We start from the raw sequence: 18,662 nt of genomic DNA, 5'->3' as shown, positions 1-18,662 counted from the left end.
GAAGATCCCGATTTATACACACTTAGATAGGTTTTTGCATAGCACAAGGGTTATGAAGGGTTGATGGGTTATGGAGAAGAGTTACCATCAGATCAGGCATTTTCTAATTGAATGGTGGAGCAAGTTCAATGGGCTAGATGGCTTACTCCTGCTCCTCTTTCTTCTGTTCTTAGGAGATGCCTAGCCTGGCCTGTTGGACAGGTCCTCCTACTCTGTGTTTCGCAACTCCTAGATTCATTCATCTATGTTCTCACTACTACTGCTGCCATTCACTCATTAAGCTCAATCATGTTTTCTCCCATCAGAGATATACCCCCCCACTCCCCATGAATCACCTCCCCCATTGTGCACACACCCTGTATCTTTATAAACTTCTTTTGCCTCCTGTTTTGATTAAGTTTTTCTGTCTGAGATGATGACTCTGTTTCTCTTCCCATAGATGCAGCCTGACCTGCTGAGCATCTGCAGCATTTGCTGTTTTTATTTCAGATTTCCAGCATCTGCAGCATTTTTCCTTTTTTTAAACACTTATTATATACTTGTATAAATTTTTGAAAGTCTAATAAAAATCAGAATCCAAAGAATAAACAACATTATTGGTATGAAACATTCATATAATATTCATCGTTGAGGCATGGGTGAGATAGCAAAAGACTGGCTACTTCAGTAGCCCATGAGTTTGGGCTAAGTGCAGGTAAATAACACTTGCTTGGTGAGCACCGTGGTTGGAATGGAAGAGCTAGGCCGAAGGGCTTGTTTCCTTACACTAGGGTGGTTCCTGCTGTGCCTTTACTTAAGAAGGGCAGCAAGGGAAAGCCAGGGAGGTTTAACATTGGATCTGGGAAACTTTTTGGAAGGGATTCCGTGAGACAGCATTTGGAGAGGCAAGAACTGATCGGTACGGCAATCAGTGACATCACAATTGGTGGTATAGTGGACAGTGAATAAACTTGTCTCTCAAATCACAACAGGGTACAAATCACCTGAGAAAGTGAGCAAATGAATGTCAGATAGAATTTAAATAAGACAGTTGCAAAGCGATTCATTTTTGGGGAAATTAAACCAGGCCAGGACATATACAAAATGAACAAAAGGACCCTGGCTGAGAAGCATCGTGATACAGCAAGAACTTGGGGAACAAGTACATAGTTCCACGGAAGTTGCAACACAGGTGGCCGGTGGTGAAGAAAGCAGATGGCATGCCTGCCTTCATTGACCAAAGCAACGATTACAAGAGTTGGGACGTTATGTTACAACTATACAAAACACTGAATAGGCTGCACTCGGGCATTGTGCACAGTTTTGGCTGCGACGTCGCAGTAAAGATGTGATTAGGCTGCAGAAAAGATTGGCTGGATTGGAAGCCTTGAGTTACATACAGATTGGATATGCTGGGTGTTTTTACCCCGGAGCGAATGAGGCTGGGAGGTGACAAGATTTATAAAATTATGAGAGGCATAAACAGGACAGCTAGCCATGGTCTATCCCCTATGGCAGGGTATCTCAAACAGTTAACATTGTTTTAAGGTGAGAGAGAGAGAGAGAGAGAAGACTTAAACAGGAGTTTAGGGTAACTTTTTCCACACAGAGTAGTTGATATCTGGAATGAGCTGCCAGATCAGGTAAGGCAGGAGGAATACTAGCTTTTAGGAGCCACCTGGACAGGTACTTCAAGGAGCTGGGCACAGAGGGACATGGAATTAATGTGAACAAGAGGGATTAGTGCAGATAGGCATGAAACAATGGCACAGTGGGTAGAAGTGCCTGTGTCTATGATGTAAGAGATAGACTTTAGAAAGCTTAGAATAGAAACAAAATCGCACAGGCTGCGAGTTACCCAAGTTGATTTTTAAAAAGCCAAGGTGTAGATGATTCTGCTTTAAATGAAGGAGCAAATACCTACGGCGATGTATAAACAGGGACAGATATTGTACCAACCGATGCGCGTTTGTGTCATGACATCAGCCAACGCGTTAGCAGCACTACTTCCGCCACTCTGCGTGGAAGAGGAGGAGTTGGTGGATGATGTTGTGGAGCCATGAATTGCTCGACTTATCCAGTGTTCCATATTCAGGCTGCCTTGGCTGGAGGAAGGGGTTCCCTGGGAGTCACCCTGCCCTGATCCCTCATCCTCGGACCCAGAAGAGGTATCTAGAAGAAGTTAAAAGAAACACCAAAACATTAGGTTACGGTATGTAGACGAAAGGGAATGCAAATGCTGGAATCCGGAAAAAAAGAAAACAGAACACTTGGAGAACCCAGAATCATAGTCATAGTCATACTTTATTAATCCTGGGGGAAATTGATTTTCGTTACAGTTGCACCATAAATAATTAAATAGTAATAAAACCATAAATAGTTAAATAGTAATATGTAAATTATGCCAGGAAATAAGTCCAGGACCAGTCTATTGGCTCAGGGTGTCTGACCCTCCAAGGAAGGAGTTGTAAAGTTTGATGGTCACAGGCAGGAATGACTTCCTATGACGCTCTGTGTTGCATCTCGGTGGAATGAGTCTCTGGCTGAATGTACTCCTGTGCACACCCAGTACATTATGTAGTGGATGGGAGACATTGACCAAGATGGCATGCAACTTAGACAGCATCCTCTTTTCAGACACCACTGTGAGAGAGTCTAGTTCCATCCTCACAACATCACTGGCTTTACGAATGAGTTTGTTGATTCTGTTGGTGTCTGCTACCCTCAGCCTGCTGCCCCAGCACACAACAGCAAACGTGATAGCACTGGCCACCACAGACTCGTGGAACATCCTCAGCATCGTCTGGCAGATGTTAAAGGACCTCAGTCTCCTCAGGAAATAGAGACGGCTCTGATCTTTCTTGTAGACAGCCTCAGTGTTCTTTGACCAGTCCAGTTTATTGTCAATTCGTATCCCCAGGTATTTGTAATCCCCCACCATGTCCACACTGACCCCCTGGATGGAAACAGGGGTCACCGGTGCCTTAGCTCTCCTCAGGTCTACCACCAGCTCCTTAGTCTTTTTCACATTAAGCTGCAGATAATTCTGCTCACACCATGTGACAAAGTTTCCTACCGTAGCCCTGTACTCAGCCTCATCTCCCTTGCTGATGCATCCAAGTATGGCAGAGTCATCAGAAAACTTCTGAAGATGACAAGACTCTGTGCAGTAGTTGAAGTAAGTCTCTGTGCAGTAGGTTTAATATCACTGTCAAATGTTGTGAAATTTGTTGTTTGGCAGTACAGTGCAATACATTTAAAATACTATAAATTACAAAATATATGTATATAATGAAATTAAATACGTAGTGCAAAAAGAAAGCGAAAAAATAGTGAGATAATGTTTCTTGATTGGTTCACTATCCATTCAGGATTCTGATGGTGAAGAGAAAAACACTGTTCTTAAACCATTGGGTATACTTCGGGCTCCTGTACCTCCTCCCTGGTGGTAGGAGTAAGAACAGCAACTGTGTAAATTTATTATTGATGTACTGTATATGTCACTATGTACACTGCTGTGCTCTCTGTACACCCATGATTGAGTAGCCAAGTTTCCATCGAACTCAATATATAAGTTTGCTGATGACACAACAATTGTAGGCCATATCTCGGGTAATGATGAGTTTGAGTACAGAGAGGAAATTAAGAACCTGGTGGTATGGTGCGAAGACAATAACCTATCCCTCAACGTCAGCAAGACGAAGGAATTGGTTGTTGACTTCAGAAGGAGCAGCGGACTGCACGACCCTATTTACATCAGTGGTGCGCAAGTGGAACAGGTCAAAAGCTTTAAGTTCCTCGGGGTCAATATCACAAATGTCCTGATTTGGTCCAACCAAGCAGAGTTCACTGCCAAGAAGGCCCACCAGCGCCTTTACTTCCTGAGAAAACTAAAAAAATTTGGCCTGTCCCCTAAAACCCTCACTAATTTTTATAGATGCACTGTAGAAAGCATTCTTCTAGGGTGCATCACAACCTGGTATGGAAGTTGTCCTGTCCAAGACCGGAAGAAGCTGCATAAGATCGTGAACATGGTGCAGCACATCACACAAACCAATCTTCCGTCCTTGGACTCACTTTACACCGCACGCTGTCGGAGCAGTGCTACCAGGATAATCAAGGACCCACCCAGCCAACACACTTTTCGTCCCTCTTCCCTCCGGGAGAAGGCTCAGGAGCGTGAAGACTCGTATGGCCAGATTTGGGAACAGCTTCTTTCCAACTGTGATAAGATTGCTGAACGGATCCTGACCCAGATCTGGGCCGTACCCTCCAAATATCCGGACCGGCCTCTCGGTTTTTTTGCACTACCTTACTTTCCATTTTTCTATTTTCTATTTATGATTTATAATTTAAATTTTTAATATTTACTATCAATTTGTAATCCAGGGAGCAGGAAGTGCAGAATCAAATATCGATGTGATGATTGTACGTTCTAGTATCAATTGATTGGCGACAATAAAGTATAAAGTATAAAGTACATTATTAATTTTTGCAGGCATTCGCAGTAAAACAAAGGAATGCATTAGAATAAATGAAAAACTACACACGAGGACGGATAAACAACCGATGTGCAAATGTTTGGGGGGAAAAAGTGCATATTGATGTCTGGGGTGAGACTCTGCATCATCTGGGCTGAAGGAAAGGGGAAGGATTGCCAGTATGCAGCATTTCAAGGTAGGAGTTTATAAAATCACGAGGAGCTCAAATAAGTCTTCTTTCCCTGGATAAGGGAGTCTAAAACTAGAGGCCATAGGTTTGAAGTGAGAGGGGAAAACTTGCCTCCATTGCCCCCGTCCAAAGGTGAAAAAATCTGAATATGTACTCTTTAGAAGGAGGAAATCTTGATGAAGCATAGAGAAACTTCAGAATAGGGGTAAAGAAGGGTAATGGAAAAAGAGAGAAGGGAGAAGGGGTTCTGGCTCCCCTCTTATCCCTTCTCCTCACCTGCCTATCATCTCATTGCAGTATGTCTTCTTCCCTTTCTCCTGTGATCCACTCTCCTCTCCTATCAGATTTCTTGTCCTTCAGCCTTTTCCACCTATTACCTCCCAGCTTCTCACTTCACCCCCTTCCTCCTCCCCCTTCCCCTCCCCCTTAGTTGACTTCACCTATCATCTGCCAGCCTATACTCCTCTCCTCCCCCCATTTTCTTATTCTGGCTTCTTCCCCCTTCCTTTTCAGTCCCGAAGAAGGTCTCAACCCAAAAACGATGACTGTTTATTTCCCTCCATAACTGCTGCCTCACCTGCTGAGTTCCTCCAAGCATTTTGTGTGTGTAGCTCTGGACTACCAGCATCTGCAGGATCTCTTGTGTTTACGAATGGTAAATGCAGTCTCGCAGGGTAAGGCAGTTTAATACTTTTTTTTTCTGCCCTTGTTTTCATGCACAAATTGTGAAACTCCTGCTCTCCTGTATGTTGGTAGAAATAGTAAATAAGCTGCTGTTTCAATCCATTTTGTACCTTGGCCCTGCACCAACCGTTGGCACGCACCACTGATCGTTACCTCACCGGGTTTTCAGTAAATTTCGACATAAATGTGCCACGGGAGCTTCAGCACAAAGCAGCGCAACTTCTGGCTTTGTCGCCAATTCCGACAAATGTTTGGCCATCACTACCATGTGAAAATTAGAGATCTCAGCTGGCATTGGTCACAGTCAGTTAGATACTTGGCTTTATTCATGACTGAGAAAACTTCTACATAATTTTAAGATTAAACTGTGCCTATCACACCAGAATTCTAATTGTTGTAATGTTCCTGCTTCAGGCTACTGTTCAAACTTTAATTTTAACAGCTAATAATGAGTAATCTTAGCTACTACATGTATTAATTGCCTTTGTTTCTTTATTTTTTCACATTTTTGGAGTGTGATGTATGTTCTCCGAATGATTTAATTATGAAATCTCTTCAATGCCACAGTGCTATAAGGATTATTACAATGTAGTATTTGAATTACTGTTCTGCTATTACTTTGGAGATACATAAGACCATAAGATATACAAGCAGAATCAGGCCATTTGGCCCATCGAGTGTGATCTCCCATTCCTTCATGGCTGATCCAATTTTCCTTCTCAGCCCCAACGTCCTGCCTTCTCCCCGTATTCCTTCATGCACTGGCCAATCAGGAATCTATCAACCTCTGCCTTAAATACACGTAAAGACTTGGCCTCCACAGCTGCCTGTGACAACAAGATTCACCACTCTGTGGCTAAAGAAATTCCTCCTCAGCTCCTTTCTGAAAGGATGCTCCTCTCTTCTGAGGCTCTGTCCTCTGGTCCTAAATTCTCCCACCATAGGAAACATCCTCTCCATACTCCAGTGAATACAGGCCCAGAGCCATCAAACTCTCTTCATATGACAAGCCATTGAATCCTGCAATCATTTTCGTGAACATCTTTTGAACTCTCTCCAGAGAGTTATTCGCAACACTCCAAGTGAGGCCTCAACCATGCTTTATAAAGCCTCAATGTTATACCCTTGCTTTTACATTCCAGTTCTCTTGAAATAAATGCTAACATTGCATTTGCCTTCACAATCTAACATACCACCCAGCTGTCTCTATCACACCCTCAGAACCTCATCTCTCTTCCTCTGACTAAGGAATATCCTTTCACAGACATCCCACCTCTCCCGGAAGGTCCAGCAGTCTCCCGCAAATTAATAGTGGCTCCCTGATGCCCGCAAATTATACACAATGTCCCGGAAACTGATTTTTTTTGAGAGCGAGCGTGAGAGAGCGAGCGCAAGAGCGAGAAAGCGAGCGCGAGTGAGAATGACCACGAGCGAGAGAGTGCAAGAGAGAGAAAGCAAGCGCGAATCAGAGCGACCACGAGCGAGAGAGCGTGCGCGCGATAGAGAGCGAGAGTTCCAAAAAAAAGTCAGAGTGGCAGAGTGTTCCAAAAAAAGAAAATACAAAACGTACGTCACCCCAGACTACACTGAAGTGTACCCCTGCCTAATAGGGGCCAAAAATGACAGTGTTGCTCGCTGCACTGTTTGCAACTGTGACTTTTCTATTGCCCATGGTGGGTTAAAATGTAAAAGACATGTTGAGGTGAGTTTAACAGGTGTCGCTCGTTTATTAGCATAGCTAACGTTATTTAAACTAGCTGGCTGGCTGCTAAGGAGCTACTCTATTGCAGACATCCCACCTCTCCTGGAAGTCTCCCGCAAATTGATGGTGCTACCTCCCTGAAATGAGTTTTTGCAGGGTGGGATGTCTGCTGTCAACGCATTATCCTCTTCATCTCTCTGCTCTTCTGAGCCACAGCACCAGACCCAATGCCAGAGATCTGGTCACTGTGACTTCTCCCTGGTAGGTCATCCCCCTCAACAGTATCTAGAGTTATTACATACTTATTACTAAGGGGAATGGCCACAGGTTTACACTGCACTGGCTGTGCATTTCCTTTTCTTCTCCTGACAGTCACCCAGTTACCTGTCTCCTGCAACCTAGGGGTGACTACCTCCCTGTAGCTCCTATCTGTCATCTCCTCATTCTCCTGTACAAGTTGCAGCTCAGAGTACCTGGTACAGATGTGTTTATCCGGGAGATTGCACATCTCTCAGACCTCCCCCATCCCACAAGCAGTGCAGACCACTGCCCCTGGAGCCATTCTCAATGAACTACTATGCCCTAATGAATGAAGAATGAGCAATTAAGAATAGAAAGAGAAACATCAAATACCTTCCCCCGCCCAAGCCTGATCTTGCATTAGAGCGATGACCCAAAGCCACTCTAAACACTGGCACACTCAGAAGAATGGCCACTGTGCTTGCACTTGTGCTTTTTAAAATTCGCCCTTCCTAATGAATTCCTGTCGGTGATTGTCCGCAGTCCAACTCCGACAAACTGCCGCGAAGCTCTACTTACATCGTGGCTCCACTTAGGAACACAGAATTCAAAGACGAGGAAGGGCCACAATTCAGCTCAAATCATAATTATTATTACTGACTTATGATGTGATATGTTTTACTTTGCAGCAGCAGTGCAGTGCAAAGAAATAAAAATCTATAAACTACAAAAATAAATAAATAATGAAAAACAACGAATAATAAGGTAGTGAACTCATGGACCGTTCAGAAATCTGATGGTAGAGAGGAAGAACAGCTTCAGGCTCTTTTACCTACTCTCCGATGACAGTAATGAGAAGACTCTTCCCAAATTGCTAAGAGTCCTTAATGATGGATCCTGCCTTCTTGGAGATATCCTTAGTGGTGGGGAGGGTTGTGACTGTGGGTGGCTGAGTCTGTAACTCTTTGAAGCCTCTTACAAACCTATGCATTGCAGCCTCCACGAGGCTTAGAGGCAATTTTGCAAGAGTCTTTGGTGAAATACTGAATCGTTTCATCTCCTAATGAAGTACAGCCACTGGTGTGCCTTCTTTGTCCACGCATTGACGTGTTGAGTCCAGGGTACATTGTCCACAACGTTGACACCCAGGAAATTGAAGCTGCTCACCCTTTCCACCAGAGAGTGCTCAATAAGAATGAGTGTCTGTCCTCCCAGTTTCCTTTTCCTGAAATCTACAATCATTTCCTTGGTCTTGCTAATGTTGAGTGCGAGGTTGTTGTTGAGTGGTGAGACACCGCTCAATCTATCTCACTCGTGTATGTCTCCTGCGATTCTGCCAACAACAGTGGCACCATTGCTGAGCTGCGCTTACCCACACAGTCATGAGTGAAGAGAGAGTAGCGCAATGGACTAAGCATGCCTACTTGAGGTACACCTGTGCTTATAGTCAGCATTTTTATCTCCCCCGTTGAAATCCTCTTTATCTTGTTTGCTCCATTACCTTCATTAGCTTTGGAGTAAATGTAGGTTTAGCCACTGTGATTGATATTCTGGGTTCCATATTATTTATTAGAGATACATAATAAACATGACATCCATCTTGTAAAGACACGACCCAGAAGAAGGTACTGGCAAACCTCTTCTGTAGAAAAATGGAAAGATCATTTGGTCATACAACACAGCACATAACAAATGAATAAGTAAACAAAAGGGACTGCTGAGAATCCTCTTGAGTCACTAATAACATTCACTCGGACTGCTGACATTCCAAGTACTACTTAAATCAGATTCTGGTAACGAATTATATATTAACTGTAAATGGATTCTTGACTTGTTAATCGGAACACCACAATCTGTGTGCATTGGAAATAGCATCTTCACCTCAGTGACAATCAACTCTGGTGCACCTCAGGGATGTTTGCTTAGCCCACTGTTCTACTCTCTGCAGCCATGATTATGTGGCTAGGAATAGCTCAAATGCCATCTATAAATTTACTGATGATATAGCCCTTGCTGGCAGAATCTCAGATGGTGACGAGAGGGCGCACAGGAGCAAGATAGATCAGCCGGTTGAGTGGTGTCGCAGCTACAACCTTGCACTCAGCATCATTAAGACCAAAGAACTAATTGTGGACTTGAGAAAGGGTAAGACAAGGGAACACACACCAGTCCTCGTAGATGGATCAGAAGTAGAAAGAGTGAGCAATTTCAATTTCCTGGGTGTCCATATCTCTGAGGATTTAACCTGGACCCAACGTAGCAATGCAGCTACAAAGAAGGTACAGCAGCAGCTATATTTCATTGGGAGTTTGAGAAGATTTCATAAGTCACCCAGAACACTCACAAATTTCTACAGATGTACCGTGGAGAGCATTGTAAACTTAGAAACTTAGCCAGGTCTATCACGGGACTAGCCGCCATAGTATCCAAGACATCTTCAAGGAGCGAAGCCTTAAAAAGACAGCATCCATTATTAAGGACCCCCATCAGCAGGCCGTGCCCTCTTCTCATTGCTACCATCGGGAAGGAGGTACAGAAGCCAGAAGGCACACATTCAGTGATTCAGGTACAGCTTCTTCCATCCGATTTCTGAATGGATATTGACATCATGAACACTACCTCTGTATTTTTTATTTCTATATTTGTTACTACTTATTGAACTATTTAATGTATATATACTTACTGTAATTCACAGTTTTTTCCTCTAACATTATGTATTGCTGCCACAAAGTTAACAAATTTCATGATGTATACGGTGATATTAAGCCTGATACTGATGCTGGCGGCGATGTGACACGGTGTCCAGGCTAGAGTTGGTGCTGTCCCCCCAGTGTTCACTTGGTGGGAGGTGGGCTTTATTGTGTTCGGCTGTGGATTGATGGCATGGGTTTTGGGATTCTTTTATTGTGTGATCGTAATACCCATTATGTGTGGTTTGTGCCGTGTGTGACTGTTGGTACAGTGTCTTGCATCTTGACCCTGGAGTAATGCTGATTAGTTTGGCTGTATTCATGAGTGTTCATATATGGCTGAATGACAATTAAACTTGAATTGAATTTTGATTCTGAAAGAAGTAATTCTATTGATTCACACTGATTTTATCAGTGGAAGATGTACTGTAGTCTCAGAAATGCATATGATACACTTCACTGAAATTATATCTTCTGCCTTGCTTCTAACAAGCTCCTAAGAAAAGCAAAAACTTATACTTGCAAGATCTCCCCTTCATGAAGTCGCTTGTGCAATCTTTTACGACTTAATTTCCAACCAAATTCTCCATGATCTTACCTTTAAGACCATGTTTCCGTTAACTTTTGCCACAATGAACTCTGATTTTCTGGATCTTTGTTGCCCTTTCACAGAGGAATAATCATTACCCTTCCGTTCCTCGGGCACTCCTTTCGTTGTCAGCAATTTCTTGGAGATCATTTTACTAACTTTGCTACAGGGAGGGAGAATGCAAACTTGACTGGTGACTCAATAGATTACGAATGCTTTGATTTACCTGGAGGTGTGTAAGCATCCATTGATGTTTGTACCACCAGTGAGCGTCGTTTCGATGGCATGGGAACAGCCATCTTTCTCTCTTTGTGTTTGGCAAGAGCGGCTTGCACTGCCTCTGTGTGCACGTCTGAAAAAAAATAGAAAGCAAGGATTAAAATTGAAAAACATTAAATCCACATAAGATCTACATTCGAACTTAAATCACATGAAAAAATACACGTGTCAAGGGCTCACCACTAATTTACAGATAATTAATGAGGACTAATGCTGAAGAGTCTTCATAAGGTCAGATCCTAATACACACATGGGGTTTAATCAGCTGCATTACTAAAAACTACCTAAGTCACATTTATTCCCCTAACAAGATGCGAATACTCTGCTGATACTACTAAAAAGGTGAAATACACCAAAGACGAGGTTCTGCAGATGCTAGAAATCCAGAGTAACACATACATAAAGTGCTGGCGGATCTCATTAGGGCAGTCAGCATCTATGGAGAGGAATAGATGGTTGACATTTTGGGCAGAGACCCTTCATCAGGACTGGAAAGAAAGGGGGAGGAAGTCAAAGCCTAACAAACCTTCTCTTTCATTGCTTCATTAAAACTAATTATTCCTCCACTTTGCTGAACTAAATATACCAGAGAGTATATACTTGTATTTGGAAAAGCAAGGACTAATTAGGGATAGTCAACATGGCTTTCCACGTGGGAAATCTTGTCTCATGATTTCAATAGTTTTTTTTTTGAAGAGGCAACTGAGAAAACAATGAGGATAGCATGGTAGACATTATCTACACGGGCTTTAGCAAGGCAAGATACTGCATGGCCAGGCTGGTCTGGAAGTTAGATCACACGGAATTCAAGGCGAGCTAGCCAAACAGATACAAAATTCACTTGACAGTAAGTGACAGAAGGGTGGTAGAAGATTTTTTTCGTGACTGGAAAAACCACAGAAAATATCCAGCTCAGACGGGGTATCTGGCCAAGTGCTAAAGGCCTGTGCTGATCAACTGGCTGGCATGTTCACTAATACTTTTAACCTCTCACTTCCGCAGTCACAGCCTGCTTCAAGCAGGCTTCAATTGTACCGGTGCCCAAGAAGAACGTGCTAACCTGCCTCCATGGCTATCGTCCAGTAGTATTCACATCCACTGTGATTAAGTGCTTTGAGAGGTTGATGATGAAATATATCAGCTCCTGCTTGAGAAGGGATTTGGATCTGTTCCAATTTGCCTAACACCATAACAGGCCCACGGCTCTCTAGTCTCAACCCTGGAACATCTGGATAGCGAAGACGTGGCCAGCAGGATGCTCTCCATTGCCTACAGCTCAGCATTCAATACTATCATCCCCTAAAAATTAATCCATAAATTCCAAGACTTCCTTGTGCAAAAGGATCCTCGATTTCCTCACTTGCAGATCCCAATCGGTTTGGACTGGCAACACCTCCTCCAGAATCTCCATCAGCACAGGTGCACCCCACTAGGCTGTGTGCTTAGCCCCGTTCTGCTCGCTTTACACTTATGAATGTGAAGCTGTGTACAGCTCCAATGCCATATTCCAGTTGGCTGATGACACCACCATCATTGCCTTCACGCAATTTGCACAGCTTGTTGTCTTTTGTAAATTGATTATTTGTCCGTCTTGTCACGCACGGTCTTTCATTGATTTGACTGTGTTTCTTTGTATTTGCTGTCAATGCCCGCAATAGAATGAATCACAGGGTTGTATACAGTGACATATATTTACTTTGATAATAAATTTACTTTGAACTTTGAACTTCGGAGGACTGTGAGTAGCAATGTTCCACAGGGGTCAATGCTGATCCGCTGTTGTTCATGATTTATATTAATGCTTTGGATGATAATATTGGTGACAAGGCTATTAAGCTTGTAGACGATACCAAAATTACTTGTAGGGTGGATGGTGAAGAAGATTACCTAAGATTATAATGGGGCCTTGATCAACTGGACCGGTAAGCCAAGGGGCAACATTTTCAAGCAGAAGGTGGTAGGTAAGTAGAAATAATAGAGATGGGTACAAATGAGCCATTTTAAAGACATTTGTACAGGTACATTAATGGGAATTATTTTGAAGGATATGGACCAAAATCAGGCAAATGGGATTTGCTCAGTTAGGCAACTTGGTTGTCCTCGAAGAGTTGGGCTGAAAGGCCTTTTCCCACGCTACACAGCTCTGTAACTGATCATGTTGGGAAGTGGCACAATAACGATGACAGTAGGATGGACAGATGTAGTGTTACTGTAGAACTGATATGATGCCTTGGTTGTGATCTTCAGCTCCAAATGGTTTTCCCGGTTGAGATGTAATTTTGCACCCAATGTCATTAGCAACTTCACCCCTCCTCTTCCAACAATCTAAAGCAAGACGGGGGCTGAGTGGCAAGGTGCATTCATTAACCAAAAGCCCATCAACCCAGAGCCAGCTAATGAAACAACACTGGCTTATAATTACCAAAGGAATTAAACAAAATAAGGGAAGCTCTCGAGTGTAGTAATTCTGACATTTTGGCCTGATTTACAAAACCATCTTTGGAACAACTCAATGATATTAATCTAACACAGTGTACTACATTTTTCAATTCTGGCAAATTGCTTTCATCCCAATTGCTTCCAAGAGGGTTTTGCTTTCTCAGCTTAGAGCAGGGGAGAGATTCCCAAATCAAAGCTGTGAGTACAATCCCCAGTACTGTACTGAAGATCTGACAGTGCTGTTCGGATGGATGTGAATGATCCCATAGGGCGTGTTTGCCAGAGGAGAATATGGTTAGGATTAGCAATTCAAACAATGACAACATTTGAACACTAATTCACCATCTCTACTAACCTAAGGGAAGGAAATTCTCCACAGAAATCCACATTCTTTCCCTCCACTCAAATATTTCCAGACTTTATACTATTTATTTTGGTTTTCCTTTCATAATCTACATTCTTTGAGATGCTGCTTGACCAGAATCTCTTTTGTTTCAGATTCCCAGCAGTTGTGCCGTATATCTTGCAGTTGCAACAGCTCCTCTCCCCACCCCTTCTTTCCTCTGTTCCCATTCATCTCTTTCCACTTGCATCCTTCTCCAGACAGACAAGTCATTATTAACCACCAACATTGTGTCATTCCATCCCTTTTGATCTCTATTCTATCTATCAGTAATTTTCTTTGTTCTCTCTACTCTCCCCTCTCTGCAACTTAAATCATTGATTTCTAACCTTTCCTGCTTCAAATGAAAGTCTTTGATCTGAAACACCGATTCCTGCTGAGTAATACCAACATTATTTTCTTTAATGCCACTTTTCCAATGTTGTCTTGCTGGACAAAGTTGTGATATGGTGGCTTTCCAGTGCTGGATAGGTCATTCAAAGATCCGATCTATTAATCAAGGATACAATTCAAATCCCATCAAGGCATCTGGAGAAGTTAAATTGGATTCAAATTACAAAGCTGGAATCAGATTGTGGTTGTAGCTTCCCTGGTTCCTTTACGTACCATAGAAACAGCAAACTGCCATTCTTACCTGCACTGTCCTATATGTTACCCTCATCCCTCACCACCTACCCCTCCCCACATAAACGGCATTGTGGTTGACTCTCATGAAAGGTCAAAGATGATCTAGAAAACTGTTCATTTCAAATGCATGTAAAAAAGGCTAATGTATGTAAAGATGCATATAAAAACGTTCAGCATTTCAGCTCTGGCCCCTTTAAAGCTTGGTAATGCAACTTGTGTCCCTTATGTTAATTATGGTGAGCATCAAAATTAACTTATTCTATTCATACTTTGAAGAGGAAAGAATATTTCCATCCTTGCCTCCTCTCCATAATCTTAAAACAAATTTGACTTTTCCTGTCTCATGAACTTGAGATATAATCGATGTTTCCATCACCACAGACACTGCTTGAATCAATGAATATTTCCGATACTGTCTCCTTGTAAATAACCGAACTATTTGGATTGATTCATGACTCACATTATCTCTCTTTATGGCACACAGAAATAGTGATATGAGGACTAATGATTTTGTTTTTGCAGCAAGTTTCGGGCCATTATTTGCTAGCATGTTTAAGTCAGTTAGTCATCAGAAGCAGTGTAGTTTCAAACCTCATTCAGTGTGTATCCCCACAGATGCATCTCTATATGTGGACTTCCGACCAAAATATGCATACAGAAGTTGAGAAGGTTAGAATGGTTCACATCATGAACATCCCGCACACTCTCTTTAGCTCGAGTTCTGGTCAAGATGGCGGCAGCAAACAATGATTCCTCGGGCAACATCTTCCAGAGAGCAAATCTATTCAATCATTTCACTTTCCCTGCGCCTTTTGCATGCTCTTTTCGTCCTGTTTGTGTTACGGAAACTGTTGGAGCCTGTAACCTGCAGTTTGGAACTCGATCGAATGATCTAGCGTTCTGCTGTGTCCAGAGAGCTGCCTCGTGGAGATCAGAGACGGTTACCCAAGAAGGACCGAGAACACAAGCTGACTCATAGAAAGGACCAGAGATGGCTCCATCTCAAAGCGGTGAGGAAGAATGAGACATCAAGATAAAAATGGGGGGGGGGGGAGGATGGTCAGTAATCACTGTTAACGGAGACCACCAGGGCAATGACGGTCAGCAGCCGGATCGGTGGCGTTTGGACCGGTCGGCAATCACTCTTCATGGAAGGACTGAGTTCAGGTGGCCACTCTCCTCATATGCTGATGAAAAGATGTTTTCGACATTCTGAGATTTATGTGATTATTAGATGTACTTTCTGTTGGTCTCCTTCAGTTTTTCAGTGTTGTTTCTCTTGTGGCAAATTGGCAGGTGGGGGGTGTTGGGGAATTTGATGCTATTATCACTTTTTTTCCTGTGAGTGAGAGGGTCAGGGATTATTACTATCGCAATTTTGTTCTGCAGGGGAGAGTTGCGGGATTTATGCTATTGTCGTTTTTTCCTGCAAGGAGGGGGTGGGATATTTTGGGGTTTGCAAGTTTTGTTCCTTTTCCCGGGGGGGGGGGAGTCGATGTCCTTTCTTTCTAAGTATTTTAAGGCTATCTAGAGAAGACAAATATCAGAGTTGTATTGCATACTTTGACAATAAAATTAATCTTTGAACCTTTGAGTGGTGAATCTGTGGAATTCAGTGCCTTGGCAGCTGTGGAGGCCAAGTCATTGGGTTTATTTAAGGCAGAGGTTGATAGATTCTTGATTAGTCAGGGCATGAGGGGATACGGGGAGCAGGCAGGAGATTGGGGCTGAGAGGAAAAAGGATCTGCCATGATGAAATGGGGAAGATTCAATGAGCCAAATGGCCTAATTCTGCTCCTACATCTTATGGTCTAAAATGCAGCTTCTTTGGAATGCTTTTTCTGATTTTGAAAATCAAACAACTGCAGACACTGAAAACCTGAAATAAGTTCAAGAATTTTGTCATACAACAGTAGACAAGAAAACTGCCAAACGAGACAACATTCCTTTGGACCATGGTGCACATCACAGTACATATATGTCATAACTCACACACATAACAAATAAAGTTATATTACCACAAATAAATTAACAAATAACAAAGTACGATGCAAGTTAAAAAGTAAACAGTATAATGCTACTGGTGCTTCATAGATGATGAGACCTGAGTGGTGACAGGGAGTTCAGTAGTCAGCTAGTCAGGCCACTACAGTAGAAAGACAAGCAGAACTAACATTTCAGGTCAAAGCCCCTCATCAGAGTGTTTCCAGCATTTTTGTTTTTATTTTACAGACTCTGATTTATTTTTATTTAAAAAGTCTTTCACTGTGGCAGTTAGTCCTGGGAACTGCAAACCAGACCTCTCAGATATAGAGAAACATAGAAAACTTACAGCACAATACAAGCCATTTGGCCCACAAAGCTGTGCTGAACATGTCCTTACCTGAGGAATTACCTGGAGTTACCCATAGCTCTCTATTTTTTTGAGCTCTCTCTTAAAAGACCCTATCGTTTCCACCTCCACCACCACCGCCGGCAGCCCATTCCATGCACTCACCACTCTCTGCGTAAAAAATTTACCCGACATCTCCTCTGTACCTACTTCCAAGCACCTTAAAACTGTGCCCTCTCGTGCTAGCCATCAGCCCTGGGAAAAAGCCTCTGACTATCCACACGATCAATGCCTCTCATTATCTTGTACACTTCTATATTCCAACAGATTAAGTAGCTTCCAAACATTGCTGCAACTATCTCCCATTTACAATTCTCCAAAATGTTCTAATTTCTGTAATTATTTTTGTACTGCAAGTAGTCACTTCAATTCCCAAAACCCTTCTTGTAAACATCGACTTCTAGAGAAAAAAAGCTCCTGTGGATCAGTCTTTCCTGCATGTGGAGTACACAATTTGAATGGATGGTTTCAGAACTCCTGGAATCCATTATATCTTATTGTATTCCATGAATGTCAACATTTTTCATAACATCCCATGCACAGTTGAACAAATCTTTCATTTCCAGCATTTCAATTCTATTCTTTCAGGAAAACATTGCTGAAATGTGTTTACTTTTTCCATGGTCTGGATAACTATGTTGATTTGTTGTTGTGTGCTCTCTCATTTTCAAAAGATTATGCATCCTCTTGCCCCTGCCAAAAGCTACACCCTCATTTCTCTCATTTGAGGTTAATTTGCCAATGGTATGCCATCCTGAGGTTTGTTGACATATTGTTTCTGGCACCAGCGAACAACGCGACCGATGGTGACATCCAGTAGACAGTTCATAAAGCTACTTTATTTTTTCTTCTTTCAAATATGACTCTACCACTAAGCTATGTGCGATTGGAGCCTGTGATTTACATTTTGATGGTGTGCTTTTGGGCCGATGGAGCGATCTGGTGCTTTACTGTCTCCGAGGGAGCAGGTTTGGAGCAGAATTTGCGGTCTGGAGGCTAGGAAGCCTGGAGATGGGGTACAAGCCCACGATCGACTCCACTGCTTTTCTCCAATTGAAGCACCAAGGGTGCAAGCCCACAATCGACTCCGTTGTTTCTGTCTGATTGAGGCGCAGGGCGAGGCTGAAGTCGACGAGGGTGACAGCGGAGGACGGGCAGGTGTTCGAAACCGACTGCCTGCATTCGACTGATCTTCCTCTCCCTCTCACGAGCTGCTGTCAGATGCAGGTGCAGGAGTCTTGGGATCCATGTTGCAAGGACTGATCAGCGAGGCTGTGGACTCTGCCTGGAGGACTTTGATGTTTATGGTGCATGTGTTCCTGGATTCTGGTTACTCTTTTTTTTGCTATTTTTGGGCGGATTGAACAGGGCGATCAATGTGGACTGGAGTGCTTTGGTGAAGAATGGCCCTGCGACCAGCAGCGTACTAGCCGTGCAGCACTGAACTGAACTCAACTGAATACTCCTGGACCCCTGGTTCGATGTTCGATATTCTGTGCGTTGTTCGCTCGCTTTTTGCTGTTAGCGCAATTTGTTCTTTTTCTGCGCATTGGATGTTTTCTTGAACAGGTTTTGTGGCTGTCTGCAGGAGGACAGATCTCAAGAGTTGTATTCAGTATACATACTTCAATAATAAACGTACTTTGAGTCTTTGAATCTCAATCTTTGTTTCTCAGATGACCATGTCATGGTTATAAATCCCAGTTTATTAGTGTTGCTTCAGATTACTAACTGTATTATTCAAGTAAAAATAAAAAAGGATGTGTTGATCCCAGTAACCGTGAGTTTTTCCAAAGATTTTTAATTCCCTAATGATTCAATAGAGTGAATACAGAAATACATTTACTTATTTAGATGTTGAAAGCTTGAAGAAATGTGGGCTGTTTGAACAAGTCTGGCTGTTCTTGTACTCAAACCACAAGAAACTTATATGCAAGTGTAACAGACATGCGGGAAGCAAGTGGTAT

The 18,662-nt window shown here is 42.7% G+C and overlaps 1 protein-coding gene across 3 annotated transcripts in view; it reads right to left on the bottom strand.

Moving 5' to 3' along the window:
* LOC134344498 (disco-interacting protein 2 homolog C) overlaps positions 1–18,662 on the bottom strand; it is a 664,610-nt gene that overhangs the window by 234,725 nt on the left and 411,223 nt on the right. For all 3 annotated transcript variants that reach the window (XM_063044395.1, XM_063044396.1, XM_063044397.1), the window contains 2 exons: positions 10,782–10,907; positions 1,939–2,151 (listed from right to left, as the gene is read on the bottom strand). In XM_063044395.1, the coding sequence (XP_062900465.1) occupies positions 1,939–2,151; positions 10,782–10,907 (339 nt within the window). The remainder of the gene's footprint in view (positions 1–1,938; positions 2,152–10,781; positions 10,908–18,662) is intronic.

Source organism: Mobula hypostoma, chromosome 3, assembly GCF_963921235.1.
Source record: "Mobula hypostoma chromosome 3, sMobHyp1.1, whole genome shotgun sequence".
Lineage (NCBI taxonomy): Eukaryota > Metazoa > Chordata > Chondrichthyes > Myliobatiformes > Myliobatidae > Mobula > Mobula hypostoma.
The sequence above is the reverse complement of the archived record's forward strand: the minus strand, read 5'-3'. Positions and strand labels throughout refer to the sequence as shown.